An 18783-nucleotide genomic window follows, 5' to 3' on the forward strand; every position below is an offset into this window, starting at 1 on the left:
ATATATATATTTATGTATATTTATATATATACGTATATATATATAAGTATATATATATACGTATATATATGTAATTAAAAAAAGGAGACGAAAAAATGCATTTACATCTTAATATATATATATGTATAAACATGTGTGTGTGTGTGTGAGTGCATTTCTTTTTTTCTTCCTTTCTTATTATTTCCTACACATGTACAATTTAATTTCATTCTGTATAATATACGCAGGCTGTTTTTCCGCTGTTGTAATTTCTCTCTGTAAGTCTTGTTGTTGAAGGCTCATAAATAACTCATAATAATAACCACCAGGAGCTCATAATAATCGTCATAGATTTAAACAATTATCCTTATGGATGCCTGTGAAATCCATTTTAGTTTCAGGCTGATTATTGGAAACGTGTCCCGGCCTGAAGAGATGAAACGATGGAGAGACGACAAGAAGGAGAGAGTAGAGAAAAACAAAAGACAAATACAAACATTAGATTCATTCCTCTCATGAGGAGGGGGGGCGGGGGGGGGTCCAGAGGCCCAGGTGTGGATCCTCTGGACTGAAGCTTATTTAGGACTAAATGTAAAACACATGTTAATGAGCAGCGTGAGACGCTGAGGACAATCTGTCCTCTTTAAGCTCAGCTGTGTGGTCATAATCATGACTCCTCCCACCGACACGGGCTGAGGGGAAGTCTGTGAGCCCGGATCCAGCCGGGTCGGGAGGGAGGTTCAGTGAGACCTGCACATCGAGGTCTGGTGGAGGCTGGGAGGAGGCGGGAGGAGGCAGGAGGAGGCTCTGCAGCCCCGTCCCCCACTAGAGGACTTCCTCCTCGCTGCAGTCAGGAGGGGAAATGCAACCCAGATGTGACTTCAAACAGCAGCACAGCTGCAGGGGCTGCAGGAGGATCAGGGCCGCCTGACCCCTGGACCTGCCCTCTACTGGCATCTGTCCATTCTCCTCCTCTTCTTCTCCTCCTCTTCTCCTCTCCTGTAAGTTCCCGTCTCACGGGAGTTTTTACATTTATGTGTAAACTTCACGGCTGTTTTTTACCAACCGGAGTTGTTAAACACTTTGAGATTCCAGTGAGGGCGGAGCAGTATTTACTCTGTGATTATGCAATACTGACATTATATGACTGATAGATATAAATATATATATACACATATATATATATAGATATATATAACTATATATATTTATGTGTATATATATCTAAATACGTGTAAGTATATATATATATACATATATGTGTAAATATATGTATATACAGGACTGTCTCAGAAAATTAGAATATTGTGATAAAGTTCTTTATTTTCTGTAATGCAATTAAAAAAACAAAAATGTCATGCATTCTGGATTCATTACAAATCAACTGAAATATTGCAAGCCTTTTATTCTTTTAATATTGCTGATTATGGCTTACAGCTTAAGAAAACTCTAAAATCCTATCTCATAAAATTTTAATATTTCCTCAGACCAAGTAAAAAAAAAGATTTATAACAGCTGAGTGTTTGTCAAGGCTCAGGAAACCCTTGCAGGTGTTTCGAGTTAATTAGACAATTCAAGTGATTTGTTTAATACTCTACTAGTATACTTTTTCATGATATTCTAATATTTAGAGATAGGATATTTGAGTTTTCTTAAGCTGTAAGCCATAATCAGCAATAAATCAGAATAAAAGGCTTGCAATATTTCAGTTGATTTGTAATGAATCCAGAATGCATGACATTTTTGTTTTTTTAATTGCATTGCAGAAAATAAAGAACTTCATCACAATATTCTAATTTTCTGAGACAGTCCTGTATACATCTATATACCTATATATATAAGTATATATATGTATAAATATACACATATATATATATGTATATGCATATATATATATATATATATATACAGTATATGTATATATATGTAGGCTGTTGGCTGTTTTTCACTAATCAGCGTTGTTGAGTTCTCTCTGTGGTTCCTCCACCCTGTCTGGTTCCAGTTGTGGTTCCTCCACTCTGTGTGGTTCCTCCACCCGTAGAATATTCAGAACACACACACACACAAACACGTAAGCTAAAAAAACCACCACGCATACCTTACTCACAAACGGAGACAACATGATGACTCAACACTATTCCAGGAAGAAAATCCAGCGAAGGTTAATCTGAAAAGCGTTGAGCTGTGGAACAGAAGCGTCACTCAAACAACACGCTGAGGGGAGAAGAGAGGCGGGGCTTATCCATATCTCATTACAGAGACACCGATTTACATGTTTTACGTCTCAATACAAAGCATAAGGATCTTTTCTCTGGTGAAGAAGTACGTCACGACATCATGAACCCAGCTACACACAGAACCATAATGCTCATTAAAGGGTTCTTTAAACAGCTTTGTGGTTCTACAAAGAACCATCACCTACTAGAGAACCATGTTTTCATTTGAAGCAACATTATAAGTTCTTAGAGAGACTTTATAGGTTTGAAAGGTTCTTTCTAGAACCAAAAATGGTGCCTTAAAGAACCATTTTTAAGGTTCTTTGAGGCACCTTTATAGGTTCTTTGAAGAACTCTTTAAGGAAATGGCTCTTTAGAGAACCCTGGTTTGAAAGGTTTCTGGAACCAAAAATATTGCCTTAAAGAACCATTTTAAAAGTTCTTTGAGACACCTTTATAAGTTCCTTTGAAGAACTCTTTCAGGAAACGGTTCCTTAAAGAACCCTGACTTGAAAGGATCTTTGTGGAACCACAAATGGTTCTTCTAAGCCATGGTATCACTCTAAAGAACCGTTTTCGGTTCCAGATGGCACCTCCATGCGTCTGTGCTCGACAGGAGAAGGAAATGGAGGAAACGACTGAAAGGAAGAGGAAGTGCAGATGTTGAATGAAAGCACAAGTGCCCTTCCTGCGGTTTAGCGCTAGTAGAACCGTAAACAAGGAACGCCACGAGGCCTCCGGCGCTTCAACGTCAAGACAGAGGAATCCTCGTGAAGCGGCTTCTGGCTCCGCGAGTGGAATCTAACGTGAATCTAGACACAAACAACGACTTCCTGCCCGGCACACTGGACACGCAGAACAAAGACCTCCCAGAGGGCGGCGCGCCCCTTTAAGGGGGGAGTGCATGCTGCACGGCACACGTCGGAACACGAGGGCCTCGAGTACCCGGCGCTAAAGTTTGAGTTATTGAATAAACAGTAATGCACATCCCTCTCTTCCTGTCCACTTCCCCTCCCCCTCCCCCTCAGTCAGTGTTCTTTACAGCCTCCATTAGCGGCGGGCAGCGCTCACTTTGCCCCCCTCCGTGACTCACAGGAGCGTCGTCGGCCTCTGGGCGCCCCGGAGGAACCTTTCTGCACCCGGAGCCTCGCAGATCGATCCGATACGCCTCGGTTCTAAACGCTCACGCCTCAGACGGCCCCGTAAATATTGTTAAACGTCGCTCCGTCTCTTTCGAGGGCTCCGCTCCGTCAGGCGGGAGATAGCGCCTCCTCTCGTAAAGCGTCCTCGCCGCTGAGCGTTGGGCTGTTCCAGTGTCCGTCAATCACGACGAGGTTACGCTCGGAGCGATAACAGGAAACTCCTAAAGTACTCACGGAGACATGGAGGTGCCATCGGGAACCGAAAATGGTTCTTCAGAGCGATGCCATAGAAGAACCATATTTGGTTCCACAAAGAACCTTTCAAACCAGGGTTCTTTAAAGAACCATGTCCTTAAAGAGTTCTTCAGAGAACCTATACATGTGTCTTAAAGAACCTTAAACAAATGGTTCTTTAAGGCACCATGTTTGGTTCCACAAAGAACCTTTCAAACCAGGGTTCTTTAAAGAACCATGTCCTTAAAGAGTTCTTCAGAGAACCTATACATGTGTCTTAAAGAACCTGAAACAAATGGTTCTTTAAGGCACCATTTCTGGTTCCAGAAAGAACCTTTAAAACCAGGGTTCTTTAAAGAACCGTTTACTTAAGTAGTTCTTCAAAGAACCTATAAAAGTGTCTCAAAGAACCTTAAAAATGGTTCTTTAAGGCACCATTTTGGGTTCCACAGAGAACCTTTTAATCCAGGGTTCTTTAAAGAACCATGTCCTTAAAGAGTTCTCCAAAGAACCTATGAAGGTGTCTCAAAGAACCTTGAAAAGTCGTTCTTTAAGGCACTATATCTGGTTCCACAAAGACCCTTTCAAACCAGGGTTCTTTAAAGAACCATTTCCTCAAATAGTTCTTCAGAGAACCTATGAAGGTGTCTCAAAGAACCTTAAAAATGGTTCCTCAGTCGGTGATGGTTCTTCGTAGAACCACAAAGCCTTTTAGAGAACCATTGTTGTTCTGTGTGTAGGAGAACCCACTTGTTGGGCGTAGCGTCCTCCCAGCTCAGTGGAACATCAGCGTGCCGCCGGCTCTCTGCTGTCAACACATCCGCTGCGTGTTGTTTAATAACCGGGGCGGGTAAACATCTTTATATTGCCTCGGATATTAATAAACGCATTGATCGCCCACTCAGAATAATATTGGCATATTTCTGTTTAAGAAATAGCCTGGAGGAGGGGCAGGCGGCTGATTGGACCACACCCTCGGCGATGTGCAACACCCCCGTCGGTTGGCCACAGATCCTGCCGATACTTGCGGGAGACGTGTTTCATAACGCCGATGTGGCTGTCACCTTGAAGAGCCTCCCGCTGTCCAGAGGTAAATCCATGCACGTGATTGGCTAATGATGTCTCCGGGGGAGGAGCAGGAGTATAAAGGAATACATTTCTGCATATCTGAGTGGGTTCCCGTTCCCCTCCACGCTGCTGTGGAAGTGGAGCGGGAGGGTGGGTTGGGGGGGGGGGGGGAGGAGATGGACTGATCCGGCTTTGATGTGCTGGGGGTCATGTGTGTCTGCACCGTTATCAAGGTGCACAAGCGAGGAGAGTAAACACACCACGCCAACACTGTGGGAAGGTCTCTGGTCCGGAGGGGACTTCCACTTTGAGATCCCAGAGAGGGCGGAGCAGTATTTACTCTGTGATTGTGCAATACTGACCTTATTCACTTATATGTATATATATGTATATATACACATATATATGGGTATCAATATACAGTACATATATATATACAGGACTGTCTCAGAAAATTAGAATATTGTGATAAAGTTCTTTATTTTCTGTAATGCAATTAAAAAAACAAAAATGTCATGCATTCTGGATTCATTACAAATCAACTGAAATATTGCAAGCCTTTTATTCTTTTAATATTGCTGATTATGGCTTACAGCTTAAGAAAACTCTAAAATCCTATCTCATAAAATTTTAATATTTCCTCAGACCAAGTAAAAAAAAAGATTTATAACAGCTGAGTGTTTGTCAAGGCTCAGGAAACCCTTGCAGGTGTTTCGAGTTAATTAGACAATTCAAGTGATTTGTTTAATACCCTACTAGTATACTTTTTCATGATATTCTAATATTTAGAGATAGGATATTTGAGTTTTCTTAAGCTGTAAGCCATAATCAGCAATAAATCAGAATAAAAGGCTTGCAATATTTCAGTTGATTTGTAATGAATCCAGAATGCATGACATTTTTGTTTTTTTAATTGCATTACAGAAAATAAAGAACTTCATCACAATATTCTAATTTTCTGAGACAGTCCTGTATATGTATATATTTATATATATACATATATACATTTATATATATATATTTCCATATATGTATATTTATATATATATATACACATATATATATATATAAATATATATATACATATGTCTATATATATACTTTATATATATACAAATATATATATATTTGTATATATACATATGTATGTATATATATATATATATATATATTTGTAAAAGGTCAGTAAAAGGTCGGGAGCATTTCATTCTGTCGAGGCTCCACTGTCCGTCTCTTTATCCTGATGTTCGTGTTAGAAGCAGAGAAACGAGACGTTCAACGATGCGGAGCAGCAAACAAAAGACACATCGGCCCGTTTCCTCTCAATTCACTCGATCAATAATTCACGACGCGCACAGAAGCTTTGATTCACGGAGGATTTAAATGCCGCGGACTGAGCCTCGCGGCGGCCGTCCGTCTCGGGCCGAGCCGGTCCAAATGAAACATGAAAGGCAAACGCTGAGAACAAACACATTATCTCACATGATGAGAGACTAAGTGACATCTGGCTGTCGGGGCGCGAGCCTCCTAATTGGTGGGGGGTCTCCTCGTGGGGGGGTGGGGGATGGAGCGGCTCCCCGAGAGTCAAACGGCTACTTTAATACCATTTGGCAACTGAAGGAGGAGATCAAAGGATCCGTGGAGGTCATGTGACCGTTCAAAATTAAATTTGTGTTATAATATTAGAGAAATGTACATATGTACAATATTTCTACACCCGAATAAACAATAATCGAATGTAAAGAGAGTTATTTAACAATAGTTTGGGGAGTAGTTTATATATTTGAGGGCGGCCATGACGCTGACGTGGCCCCCGGGGGACATAAGTCTGACACGCCTGATATAAAGAAACACTCAAATGTCTTTTAAGAAAAATATCCCGTGCTTTTATTTTGAAGGTTTCAAATTAAATGAAAGACACATAATCACCTTTTCTTAAAGAAATGTAAGAACAATATCCTGTGCTTTTATTTTGAAGGTTTCAAATTAAATGGATTCATGTTATAATACTAAAGAATATTTCTATGTACAATATTTCTACACTCAAATAAACAATAATAGAGTTATTTAACAATATGTTGGGTAGTTTATATGTTTCAGTCACAACCCTTTGAGGGCGGCCATGACGCTGACGTGGCCCCCGGGGGACATGAGTCTGACACCCTGCTTTAGAGAAACACTCCAATGTCTTTTAATAATAATAATAATAATAATAATAATAATACATTACATTTCTATAGCGCTTTACAAAATACTTAAAGACGCTTTACAACACATAGTTAAAATATCCTAAAAGCTATGCAATATAAGCAACTAAGATTACAAGAAAAGAAAAGACAAATATCCTGTGCTTTTACTTTGAAGGTTTCAAATAAAATGGATTTATGTGATAATATTAGAGAAATATTCATATGTACAATATTTATACACTCAAATAAATTATAATCAAAAGTAAAAAGAGTTATTTAACAATATATTGGTGAGTAGTTTATACATTTATATTTCAGAAACAACCCTTTGAGGGCGGCCATGACGCTGAAGTGGCCCCCGGTGATGAGTCGGACGCCCTGAAATAGATAAACACTCCAATGTCTTTGAATATTTATTGAACAGATATTTATTGAATAATTCCATTGCCGGCTCGAGCTCCTTCCCCACAGAAGCTGCAGAGGTCTAACCCCGAGAGAAGCTTTCACAGAGTCTGAACACGCCCTCGCTGGTCCACCCTGGATCTGCCGATGCACCGGGGGCAAAGGTCACTGGAGCCTGGGTGGACGCTGGTTTTGTCTGCGACGCTCTGGGAGGGAAGAGATCTGGATGAAACATTAAGATACCGACATGTTGATGAGGTCATGCATGTGTTCAGCAATACATGTTACATGTAAGAAGAGCAATGCGTTATAATATTCACTCTTCAATAACTAAATGGGATAAGCACTGGGTCGCTTTTAGTCATTTCGAGATGCACGTACAGCACTTGCATTAGGCTTGGGCGACTGTGGGTCAGTGGGTAGCACGTCCGTCTTTCAGTCAGGGGGTTGGAGGTTCAATCCCTGCCCGAGGTGAAGTGTCCTTGAGCAAGACACTTAACTCTGATTAGGTTCAATATGGAACATGCTCTTTTAGTTTCCTTGTCTGATTTTTTGTTGGTTGTTATGGAATTTTTATTTATTCGTTGTTGTTTTTGGTCATCTGGTGTAACGTGTAAAAACTTAAAATGAAATGATTGAAAGAAAGACGGCGAGCGGTGGGACGAAGGCCGGTAAATGGTGTTCACCGCCCTGGGAATCACAACCGGCCGCTTGTCATGATTCACGGTGTTAGATTGTTCCCACTGTTTGATTCATCCTTGATTTAAATGATACGATGCAGCGCACAGGGACAAGTCAATGACTCCATCCGCCACATGCTCGTTGTAGCTGTAGTTAGCTCCGGATACAGAGACTCTGTCATTCCCCGAGCTCGGGGAGGAGTTACCGAGTGACTGGAGTTAGCGATACTTGAAGCAGGTACACTGAACGTCCTGCTTCTGGTGAGCTATGAACACCTGGGGAGCACCAACCGACCAACCGACCAATCACAGCTACACGTTTATAAATAGCGGCTTACTTTTAATCCTCAATGAGCTCCAGAGCAACGCTAATGCTAGCCATGCTAAGCTAACGGTAGCCATGCTATGCTAACGGCCAACGGGCAGTCAGCTGGCTACAGGTGGGTTATCGCTACTGATGAGTTCGACCTTTCATTCGTGAGAAAGTTATTTCTTTTTTAAATGTGAAGGTATGAGACTCAGTTTAATTTCAATTCAATTTGAAAGGGTATCTTCTAAATGTGTGTGTTTAAATATTAACATTATAATCTCCAGCTGTGCGTTTGTGTGCACAGCGTTGTAAAGTCTTATTGGACAAAGAGATTAAGGCAGATGTGTGTGTGTGTGTGTGTGTGTGTGTGTGTGTGTGTGTGTGTGTGCGTGTGTGTGTGTGTGTGTGTGTGTGCATGTGTGTGTGTGTGTGTGCGTGCGGAATGAAGCGCTGCTGAATTATTACATGATGGCATCTGAATGCCTCGAACCGGTGGAGGGTAGCGGTACTACAGCGGGCACGGTCCCTCTAAACCACCCCAAAGAAGGCCCTTCAGGGACACGGTCCCTCTAAACCACCACCTGTAAGGCCCTTCAGGGACACGGTCCCTCTAAACCACCACCTGTAAGGCCCTTCAGGGACACGGTCCCTCTAAACCACCACCTGTAAGGCCCTTCAGGGCACGGTCCCTCTAAACCACCACAGGTAAGGCCCTTCAGGGGCACGGTCCCTCTAAACCACCACCTGTAAGGCCCTTCAGGGACACGGTCCCTCTAAACCACCACCTGTAAGGCCCTTCAGGGACACGGTCCCTCTAAACCACCACCTGTAAGGCCCTTCAGGGGCACGGTCCCTCTAAACCACCACCTGTAAGGCCCTTCAGGGGCACGGTCCCTCTAAACCACCCCAAAGAAGGCCTTCAGGGACAAGGCCACCAAGACCAGGAGTGAAACCAAAGACCGTCTTTTGTTCTGTGAGTGTGACTTTCCATCCAGTTCATAATTATAATAATAATAGCTTGGATTCATGTGTGTTTCAAATGTAGACGGAGGCCGGGAGAGACTCTGAGACTCTAAGACTCTGAGACTGAGACTCTGAGACACTAAGACTCTGAGACTGAGACTCTGAGACTCTAAGACTCTGAGACTGAGACTCTGAGACACTAAGACTCTGGACTCTGAGACTCTGAGACTCTGAGACTCTGAGGCTCTGAGACTCTGAGGCTCTGAGGCTCTGAGACTCTGAGACCATGGACTCTGAGACTCTGAGGCTCTGAGACTCTGAGACTCTGAGGCTCTGAGGCTCTGAGACTCTGAGACTCTGAGACTCTGAGACCCTGGACTCTGAGACTCTGAGACCCTGGACTCTGAGACTCTGAGGCTCTGAGACGCTGAGACTCTGAGACTCTGAGACCCTGGACTCTGAGACTCTGAGGCTTTGCTCTGCAGCATGAGGGCAGCGGGGAGGATCTGTGGCTCACAGCCACCACCACGGAGCTGCTGGAGGAGACATTCTTTACTCCAAGGAGGGGAGAGGGAGGGGTCGAGAGAGAGGGAGGGAGAGAGAGAGAGGGAGGGGGCCAGAGAGAGAGGCATAGAGAGGGTGAGGGAGAGAGAGAGAGAGAGAGAGAGAGGGAGTGAGCTGAGCAGAGAGCACACGTCGCACTATCAACTGGATCCATCAAAGAAAACAACTCGGGGAGTCCGGGCTCGGAGCTGCGTCGGTCGGCTACTCCAAGGCAAGTTTGCGCCCCGCTCTGCACAGCGCCTCTGACGCCTCTGACGCCTCTGACACCGCGGACGGACGCAGCTGGCCGCCATGGCCCGGGGGGGCGAGCACTTCGGCGGGGGCGGCGCGCGGCAGGGGGAGAGGAGGTGGGCGCCGCTTTCCGTCGCTCCTCAGTCGGTGCCGTTGAGTTAGAAGCGGAGAGAGGAGGTGGTGGTGAAAGCGTCCCCGGGAGCTGGAGAACCAGACAAGCGCACACACGCACACGCGCACGCGCGCTCACACGCACAAAACAATAAAGTGCGGACGGCAGGCGGGCGAGGAGCGCGGACGCGCAAGCCTTCAGCCGGAGGAGGGGGGACCCATGCGGGCAGAATAAGATGTCCATGTCGCGTCGACTCTCCGGGCTCACGCTGCTCTTCGGAACCGACGCGCAGAACCGAACGGACCTTTGCTCGCGGGCACGCGGCGGCGCGTGACGGACCGAGGCGCAGAGAACGGAAAAGTTGAACGCGGCGGTCGCGCGTTTTTTCTCTCTCTAATGGATGCAGAAGAATCTCCAAAGGTACAGTGGACGTTTCTCTCTCTACCCGGCGGAGTGGACACAGAGGACACGCATGGGCATCCACTTATTATTTAAATTTAATTATGAATCACATGGTTTGACATTCTCCATAAGTTTAAAAAAAAATAATGTTAACCAGCTCACATAAATAAATAAAACCCGCCGTGGAGCCACAGTCCCACACACACACACACACACACACATGTAGAGACCGATCCCAGGACCGGTCCGTGTGTGCGTAATGAGACGCGTCGCGGAGGGACAGATTACTGCTCTAAAAGCGCTGAGAACCTTCTTCCCCTTTCTTCTCTCCGTGCACCGCGCGGTGCTAATGCTGCTCCACATGAGTGGCTCCGAGGGGCCCCGATCCCAGCGGCCCCCAACCCGCCTCTCATCGGCCCCCAACCCTCACAGCCATTACAAACTTTTAATTGCGTTTTCTGTCCTAAATCCACTTCTAATCGGATTGTGCCGGACACACAAAGCTCAGCGTTCCTCTGGCGGGGGAAAGGAAAGGAAAGGACAGGAAAGGAAAGGAAAGGACAGGAAAGGAAAGGACAGGACAGGACAGGAAAGGTATGAGCCTCCCTCAGTCCCCTAGTCCCTTGGTCCCTCTCGTGTCCACCATGCATGACTCGGTGTACCTGCAGCTGTTTAAGGTTATATATATATACATATATATATATGCATATATATACATACATATACATATATATATACATACATATATATGCATATATATACATAAATATACATATATATACATACATATATATATATACATACATATATATATACATACATATATATATATATATATATATATATATATATATATTATGTGACATTTCATCCACAATCGTCTCGATGCTCTGCTGTTGATTCTGCTGCTGTGTGCAGCACATTTATGTGGTATCGCCTATATACCCCCCACACACACACACACACACACCCCTCAAGCGCTTATTTGATTAAATTTAGCTCTTTCAATTTCGAAAAGTAGATCACAGATGTGTGTCACCCGATGGTTTCTCCATCTCTGCCACAAAGAGGGTTCGGCTTCCCTCCCGTCGACCGGCGGCTCGGGGACGAGACGGAGGATCCTCCACCAGCTTCTCCCTCTCCCTTTTTTCTTTCTCCTTTTTTTTTTTTTTTAACTCACTACACTTCCCGTCACGGCCGGCCGGATGACACAAGTGAAATGACTCATTATCTTCTGACTAAATGGCGGCTCCTGCACGCTCCTCCTCCCTCCTCCCTTGCGGCCTCGCGGCTGAGCGCTCAGCCCCCCCGACGGCGGGCCGGCCAACATTGACTCAGGGTGGAGCTCCGGGGAAGCTGAACGCCACCGATGACAACCGCTATCTTTCAATCGTGTGTGTGTGTGTGTGTGTGTACGTGATGGGTCATAAAACTTGGAATAATTGATTTGGGGGTCTACTGTCGGGCCCTGAGCTTGGCTCCGAGCGTCCCCCACGCTGAGGAACAAATGGCCCGTACGGATCAGTCGTCGCGGGCGGAGGCTGTGAGTTATCCTCCGGTCCCGCTCCGTCTGGCAGCTCGCGTAAGTCACACGGCGGGAGGCGGAGGCGACGTGTTCGCGGCCTTAAATGTGGACTTTTTGGTGTGTGTGTGTGTGTGTGGGGGGTTGGTGGTGCTTTCAGGACGACGCGTTGCAACCAGCGCCTCCATTAAGCCACCGGCAAGAAGCAATCTCCCCCTGTTGACTGTAAGCACTCGAGTGTTTACCGGCGTTCCTCCGGGAAGCATCCCGGGCCTCAAACTGACACGGCGGCGTCTTCGTCTTCGTCTTCGTCGGCCTTTTTTTCCTGCATGTTTTCCATTCGGCGGCGTGGAGGTCGCTCAGAGCTCTATTCCCTCCTTTGATACGGCGGGCGGGATAAAAGCCTTCTTTATGTCTGTGACACCGGATGTGCACGAGCTGGTCTGAATATTTATCAGATGGTTAGACGACTCTCTCTCTTTCCTTCTTCTTCCTCTTTTTGTCATCGGCAGGGAACGACGTGTTTTGTGTTTTGGGGAGAGGGGGAGAAGGGTGTGTGTGTGTGTGGGGGGGGGGTGAGGAATGGAAAGACAGTTGGTATGCGTGTGTGTGCACGTTTGTATGTCAAATAAAGAGAGAAAGAGAGGGGGAATAGAGCCCCCCCCCCCAGGCCACCCCCTAAATATACTCATATTTCTTTGTTTTCCCACAGGTCTCCGTATCCAAATGTCACCCCCCCTGGACGGCGCCCTGGTCGGGGACCGGCAGCGTGTGACGGACAGACGGGTGGAGCCTGCGGCGGCATCCAGTCGGCCCCGGCTGAGCTCCGCGTGGAGCGCCGAGTGACGAGTGCTGCGACGGTCGGATGTCTCGGCGTGGATGGAGTCAGTCAGAGGACCGGCCACCGCTAACGAGACCGGCGCGCTCCAGCTGAGGACGAGCATCCACAGGATTACTCTTCCCTTCCTCTCCTGCGTCATTACCGAACTCCCATAGTCGGACTGGATGTATTCGTCGTTTCCTCTTCCGATCTTCGTATTTGTTTAATCCCTTCCGAGTTTCTTTATTTTTTAATTTTTTTGCTGGGCTTTTTTTCCTCCTTTTTTTTTCCACGATGGAGTTTCTGGTTGGACCCTGGAATAAAGATTGGGCTTCTTTCCTTCAGTTTTGGTTGACGGTCATCCTGAGCCTGCAGATGCACTTCCTCCCGGGCGCCTCCTGCCCGGCGGAGTGCCGCTGCGACACGCCGTTCGTGTACTGCAACGAGCGCAGCCTGACGTCGGTGCCCCTCGGGATGAAGGAGGGCTTCAAGGTCCTCTTCCTCCACAACAACCAGATAAACAATGCCGGCTTCCCCCTGGAGCTCCACCATGTGGCCTCGGTGGAGACGGTGTTTCTCTACGGCAACCAGCTGGATGAGTTCCCCATCAACCTGCCCAAAAACACCCGGGTCCTTCATCTGCAGGAGAACAATATCCAAACCATCTCCAAGGCGGCGCTGGCCCAGCTGACTCGGCTGGAGGAGCTGCACCTCGACGATAACTCCATCTCCACGGTGGGGGTGGAGGAGGGCGCCTTCCGGGAGGCGGTCAGCCTCAAGCTCCTCTTCCTCACCAAGAACCACCTGAGCAGCGTTCCCATCGGCCTCCCCGAGGACCTGAAGGAGCTGCGCTTGGACGAGAACCGCATCGCCCACATCGCCGAGGAGGCCTTCCAGAACGTGACCCGCCTGCAGCGCCTCCTGCTGGACGGGAACCTGCTGACGGACGAGGGCATCGCGCCGGGGACCTTCCAGGAGCTCGCCACCCTCCGGGAGCTGGCCCTGGCCCGCAACTCCCTCACCTTCCCCCCGCCGCTGCTGCCCAGCCAGTCGCTGGTCAAGCTCAGCCTGCAGGAGAACCAGATGGACCAGATCCCCGTGGCCGCCTTCGCCCAGCTCGTCCGGCTGGAGAAACTGGATATCTCCGGCAACCGGCTGCAGACTCTGACGCGGGGCGTGTTCGACGGGCTGTCGAGCCTCCGGCATCTCGTGGTGCGCAACAACCCGTGGCGCTGCGACTGCGCCGTGAAGTGGGTGCTGGTCTGGCTCAAGGCGTTGCCGTCCTCGCTCAACGCCCGGGGGTTCGTGTGCCTGAGTCCCAACAAGGTGCGCGGCATGGCGATCCGGGAGCTCACGCTGGAGATCATCGATTGCCCGGCGGAGGTCGACCGGCCGCCCCGGCCCACCGTCCGCTCCACTCCCCCGGCCCCGCCCACCACCGCCGCCACGTCCTCCGCCCTCGCCGCCACGTCCGCGCCGTACTTCTTGGCCTCCCCCTCGCCTCCCTCGCCCCCGGTCCGCCACAACCCCGCCGGGCCCCTGCCGCCGTACGAGGACCCGCTCCGGATCTCCTTCCACGTGGCCAACGCCACCAGCATCGAGGTGAGCTGGGCGTCCTACTTCACCGTCGCGGCCTACAAGGTCACGTGGGTCAAAAGGGGCCCGAGCCAAACGAACGAAGCGATGCGGGAGAGGACGGTGAGCGGCGAGCGGCGCCGCGTCGGCCTCACCGGCCTGGAGCCGCGGTCCGTGTATCGGATCTGCGTCCACGTGCTGGACAGCCTGAACTCCTACCGGCCCGGAGAGGATACCATATGCTCCGAGGCCAGGACCAAGGCCGCGGCGGCCGCCAAGCCCCCCGGCAGGGAGCAGGCGCCCCAGGGGAGCGTGGACTCCACGCTGCTCCTCGCCGGCATCATCGGCGGGGCGGTGCTCCTCGTCCTGGTGGCGCTGCTCAGCCTGTTCTGCTGGCACATGCACAAGAAGAGCCGGTCGTCTTCGACCAAGTGGAAATACAACCGCGGCCGGAGGAAAGACGACTACGGCGAGGCCGGCACCAAGAAGGACAACTCCATCCTGGAGATGACGGAGACCAGCTTCCAGATCGTGGCGCTGAACAATGAGCAGCTCCTCAAGGGAGATTTCCGCATCCAGCCGATCTACACGCCCAACGGGGGCATCGGGTTCAGAGACTGCCACCTGAGCAACAACAGCATCGCCTACTGCAAGAGCAGCAACGTGCCCAGCACAGAGTTCTGCCCCACGTGAGGCAGCACACCAGTACCGCGGCACACACACACACACACACACTTAGAACGTGCAGCAACACACACACACACACCTTTTGTGAAGAAAACGGAACACATAAACATTCTAATGAAATATAACTGTACTATATATATTTCCAAGTTCTGTCTACGATGTAATTTATACAGTGGATAACGATGTGGGGGTCTCTGCTATCTTTTTTATTCTTAGAAAGAGAGATACGAGATGTTATTTTTTTTTGTGTGTGTGTTTTTTTTAAGAACCATCGGGTTTTAAATGTTGTTTTAATGGTCAGTACCGTACGGGAACACGGAGTCGTACAATCGCAGCAGCAGCCCCCGGGTGTCGCTTCAGCCTCGGAGATGCTGGGGGCCCCTTAGGGGGCCGGGGTCCTTTGCTAACCACAGAAGTAAAATATGGCCTTTTGTTTCCTGAAGGACGACAACCCCCCCTACACACACACACACACCTCTATTCCAACAGAACAGTAGTAAAGACAACACCGCGCAGGGGAAATCCAAACACGCTGATGAGAGCGCTGTGGAAATACAGCGCCGGTCCATTGGTGCTATGTTGTTAAAAAAGTGCACTTTCTCATTAATGGGAGCCGGGCAGGAAACGAGCCGAGGTGGCGAGGGACCGCGGGGCGGCTCGTCATCGGCGCGGCTGAAAGGCCTCGGCCCGAGATTTTCCCTTGAAGTGTCGGAACACTAAAAGCGTCTTTTGTTCTGCTGGTTTAGTGCGGGAGGAAAACTCTGGAGGAAGAAAGAAAAAAAGAGCGACGTGTCGTTTTCAACACGTTGTAGTGAGGAGGTGCAGGAGGTGCAGGAGGTTTATTTCCAGGAGTTTGAAACCCAACAAAGGGCGGTTGTCCCTCATGAGGAGCGTGGGCCGACTCACAGCCCCGCGTCCTGCTGCTGCTCTTCTTCCTCCCTGTTGTGGCGAGTGCGGCCACCAGGGGGCAGTTTCCCTGTGTGTGACAGAGGAGCACCAAACTGAACCCCCCCCCCCCCCCCCCGGGGGTCCATCACCCTCACCACATTACTCAGACGCCGTTGTTCCCAGTGACTTAATGACGCGGAATCACTTCAAGCCCACGGCGTCCTCTGTGTTGGTGGAGGAGTGATACGGATCATCACCACCGAGGGGGCGGAGCCTCTGGCCCCCCTGTGTGTGTGCGTGTGTGAGGGTGTGATGAGTTTGAAGAAAAGCACCCCCACGCACACATAATGACAATCACACACACGCACACACTCATTTCCGCCGGCGCTCATGAGGCCATGTGAGGGGGGGGGGGGGGGGTCACGGCGCCACCGCTCGCCCCCCCTTTGTGCACATTTATGAGGCTCATCTGAACAATGCACCTGCAGCCCCCCCCCCTGTGTCGGCGTGCCCCTGAGAGCTCATTATGCACTTCTTAAGCAGACTTTATTTGATTTGACAAGATTTTGTTTTGCGGGGCCGACCTTAAAGAACCCCCCCCCCCCCTTTCTCCTCTTAATCCTCCACCAAATATAAAGGGAGTAAAGTATGTAGCCCTTACTTCCACTTGGCTGCACGGAGCTCACGCTGGGAGACGAGAGAGAGGGTTAACTCTTTGGAGGCGCAGAACCCACACAGAAATATAGTTATATATATATATAAAGAGTTCAGATATATTTACTGATGAAAACTAAATAAATCAATAGTTCAGTTTCTTGCTGCGAGGTATAAGAGAAGGGGGATAGCGCCCTGAAGCTAGATATGAATCTAGCGATAGCAGCACGCTACGTTAGCTTAGCATTAGGACTGGAAACAGAGAATCGGCTAAAAAGCACAAAGTGAGAGTCTCACCCCCCCCCCCCCCCCCCCCCCGTTGTGTTGCGCGGATCAGACAAGATGGAGCGAGTTCAGACGGATCTCCTTCACACAGCTGCTTCTGGATGCTAAGCTACGCTAGCTGTGCTGCTGTTAGCTTTATATTTACTGGTATCAAACTTCTCTTCCAGCACTCGTCAAGAAAGGGACAAAATTAAATGTGAACAATTATCAAGCATATTCCATTTGAGTGGAAAATAAGTAGTACCGTGAAAATGAATTGATTGGATCGAGTGATTCTCATGGCAGATGACGTTCCCCTTCAAAATAAGACTCAATATGTGAGATTTTTATTTTGGTTTTATTAGCGTGAAGCTCTTCTGTGGTTATCAAAGCATCTGATTCTAGCCCCGCCCACAGCCGCCCATCACCCCACACACACCACCCGTGATCTCATGTGTATTCTTTGTCCTGTTTGAAGTTGGATGCTGATCAGAAGAAGAGGCGTGGGGGGGGGGGGGGGGGTCTCACACTGTTACAACACATAGCACCCCCCCTCCCCCCACCGCCACCCTGTCTGTGAATGTGTAACGGGCCCATCAGATGTTTGCCTTACCTTTTATGCACGACTGAATGATGAAGAGGGGAGGAAGTTTGAAGTGGAAGGAAGAGAAGACGAGAGCGCGGGAAAGAAGAAAGCACATTTCAACACTTTGACGGCGTTAAAGGGGGAGAACAGCGGCGGCGAGCTCATTAGCACGGCTGCTAACGAGAGCGCGTTCATCCGGAGGGCGGAGCCTCCGCTTGAGGCGGGGCCGGGGGGGGAATCACACAGGCCGCTAGCGTGGGGTTATCACGGTGGAGAGGGGGGGGGGGGGGTAACTTCCCTAAGAAGCTCGTCGCATCACGTTGAAACAATCCCGTTTCTTAGCTGACGGCGTTCGGAGGCGGCGTTGCTCCCCTTAGGCCACGCCTCCACCGCCCATGTCAGTCACGTCCGTCAAAGGGTTCCTGCATGTCCCGTATTTAGCGTCATTATTTCCTCGAATCAAACCGGGTCTCGGACCTTTTTTTTTGTCCAGCGGTCGCCCCGATGAAAGGGGGAGGCGGCTGAGAGAACGCTGCACCAGAGGCTCCGCCCACATCGAGACGCCGCGCACCATCGCCACGCGTTTTCTTAGGAACCAAAGTTTCTGTTCTCACAATGAAATATCGATGTTGTTCCATGTATGTGCCTTGAGGTTGAACTTACAATGTAAAGTCCTTGAAAAACCTTTAAATGTTTTTGCACAAACTGTAAATACTTACGTGAAGCTTTTTTGAAAAATAAAAAGAGCCATTGGATTGGAGCAATCCCTCCTTCTTTCTCTGCTTTCCACGCCGACATGAAGACGACGCTCCGGGGAAAGACGTCCGGCTATCTGAGGACGGAGCTCGAGGGGGGGGGGGGGGGGGACCAGTTCCTTTGGGTTTAAATACTGGGGCTGTGCCGTGCCAGGTTATTTCTACTCAGACCGCAGCTGAGCGTACGGCCGGGGTGAGTCCAGGAGAGTCCGGTCCCAGACTCCCCCGCCCCGGTCCTCCAGAGTCCCGGTGCTTTTTCCTCCTCTGACCACATCCCAACGTCGCCTCTGCGAACTGCAGCCCGCGAAAACCACATTAGCCCCATCTCGATTCACGATGACGATTAACCACATGCGGGAGGAGGGTGTGCCGCTCCGGTATTTTCAACAGGAAATTGGATGTTTTTCTCAAAAAATCCCCCCCCACATGTCAAAATATGATTTGTTATTGCACAGTTGTGGGCTTTGGCACCGACATCCTCCACTGGGCTGTTATGTAACGAGCACCGCGAAGGGTCCGACCCCAACCCCCGTCCATCCA

At 48.9% G+C, this 18783-nt stretch overlaps 1 protein-coding gene across 2 annotated transcripts; it reads left to right on the forward strand.

The window, feature by feature from the left end:
* The first annotated feature begins 766 nt into the window (after nucleotides 1–766).
* On the forward strand, nucleotides 767–18248 carry flrt2 (fibronectin leucine rich transmembrane protein 2). Of its 2 annotated transcripts, XM_056428390.1 has the most exons (3): nucleotides 767–980; nucleotides 4504–4661; nucleotides 12727–18248. In XM_056428390.1, exon 3 carries the CDS (start codon nucleotides 13129–13131, stop codon nucleotides 15100–15102), a length of 1974 nt encoding a protein of 657 aa, XP_056284365.1. In that variant the 5' UTR covers nucleotides 767–980; nucleotides 4504–4661; nucleotides 12727–13128; the 3' UTR covers nucleotides 15103–18248. The 2 variants fall into 2 exon arrangements, with proteins under 2 accessions (XP_056284365.1, XP_056284366.1); XM_056428391.1 differs by lacking the exons at nucleotides 767–980; nucleotides 4504–4661 and adding an exon at nucleotides 10107–10510.
* Nucleotides 18249–18783: the final 535 nt, after the last annotated feature.

The sequence above is a fragment of the Pseudoliparis swirei genome, chromosome 12 (genome assembly GCF_029220125.1).
Source record: "Pseudoliparis swirei isolate HS2019 ecotype Mariana Trench chromosome 12, NWPU_hadal_v1, whole genome shotgun sequence".
NCBI classification, from domain to species: domain Eukaryota; kingdom Metazoa; phylum Chordata; class Actinopteri; order Perciformes; family Liparidae; genus Pseudoliparis; species Pseudoliparis swirei.

What these genes read in the sequence shown, in the direction of transcription:
- flrt2 (XM_056428390.1), top strand. Translation starts at nt 13,129, where the DNA reads ATGGAGTTTCTGGTTGGACCCTGGAATAAAGATTGGGCTTCTTTCCTT.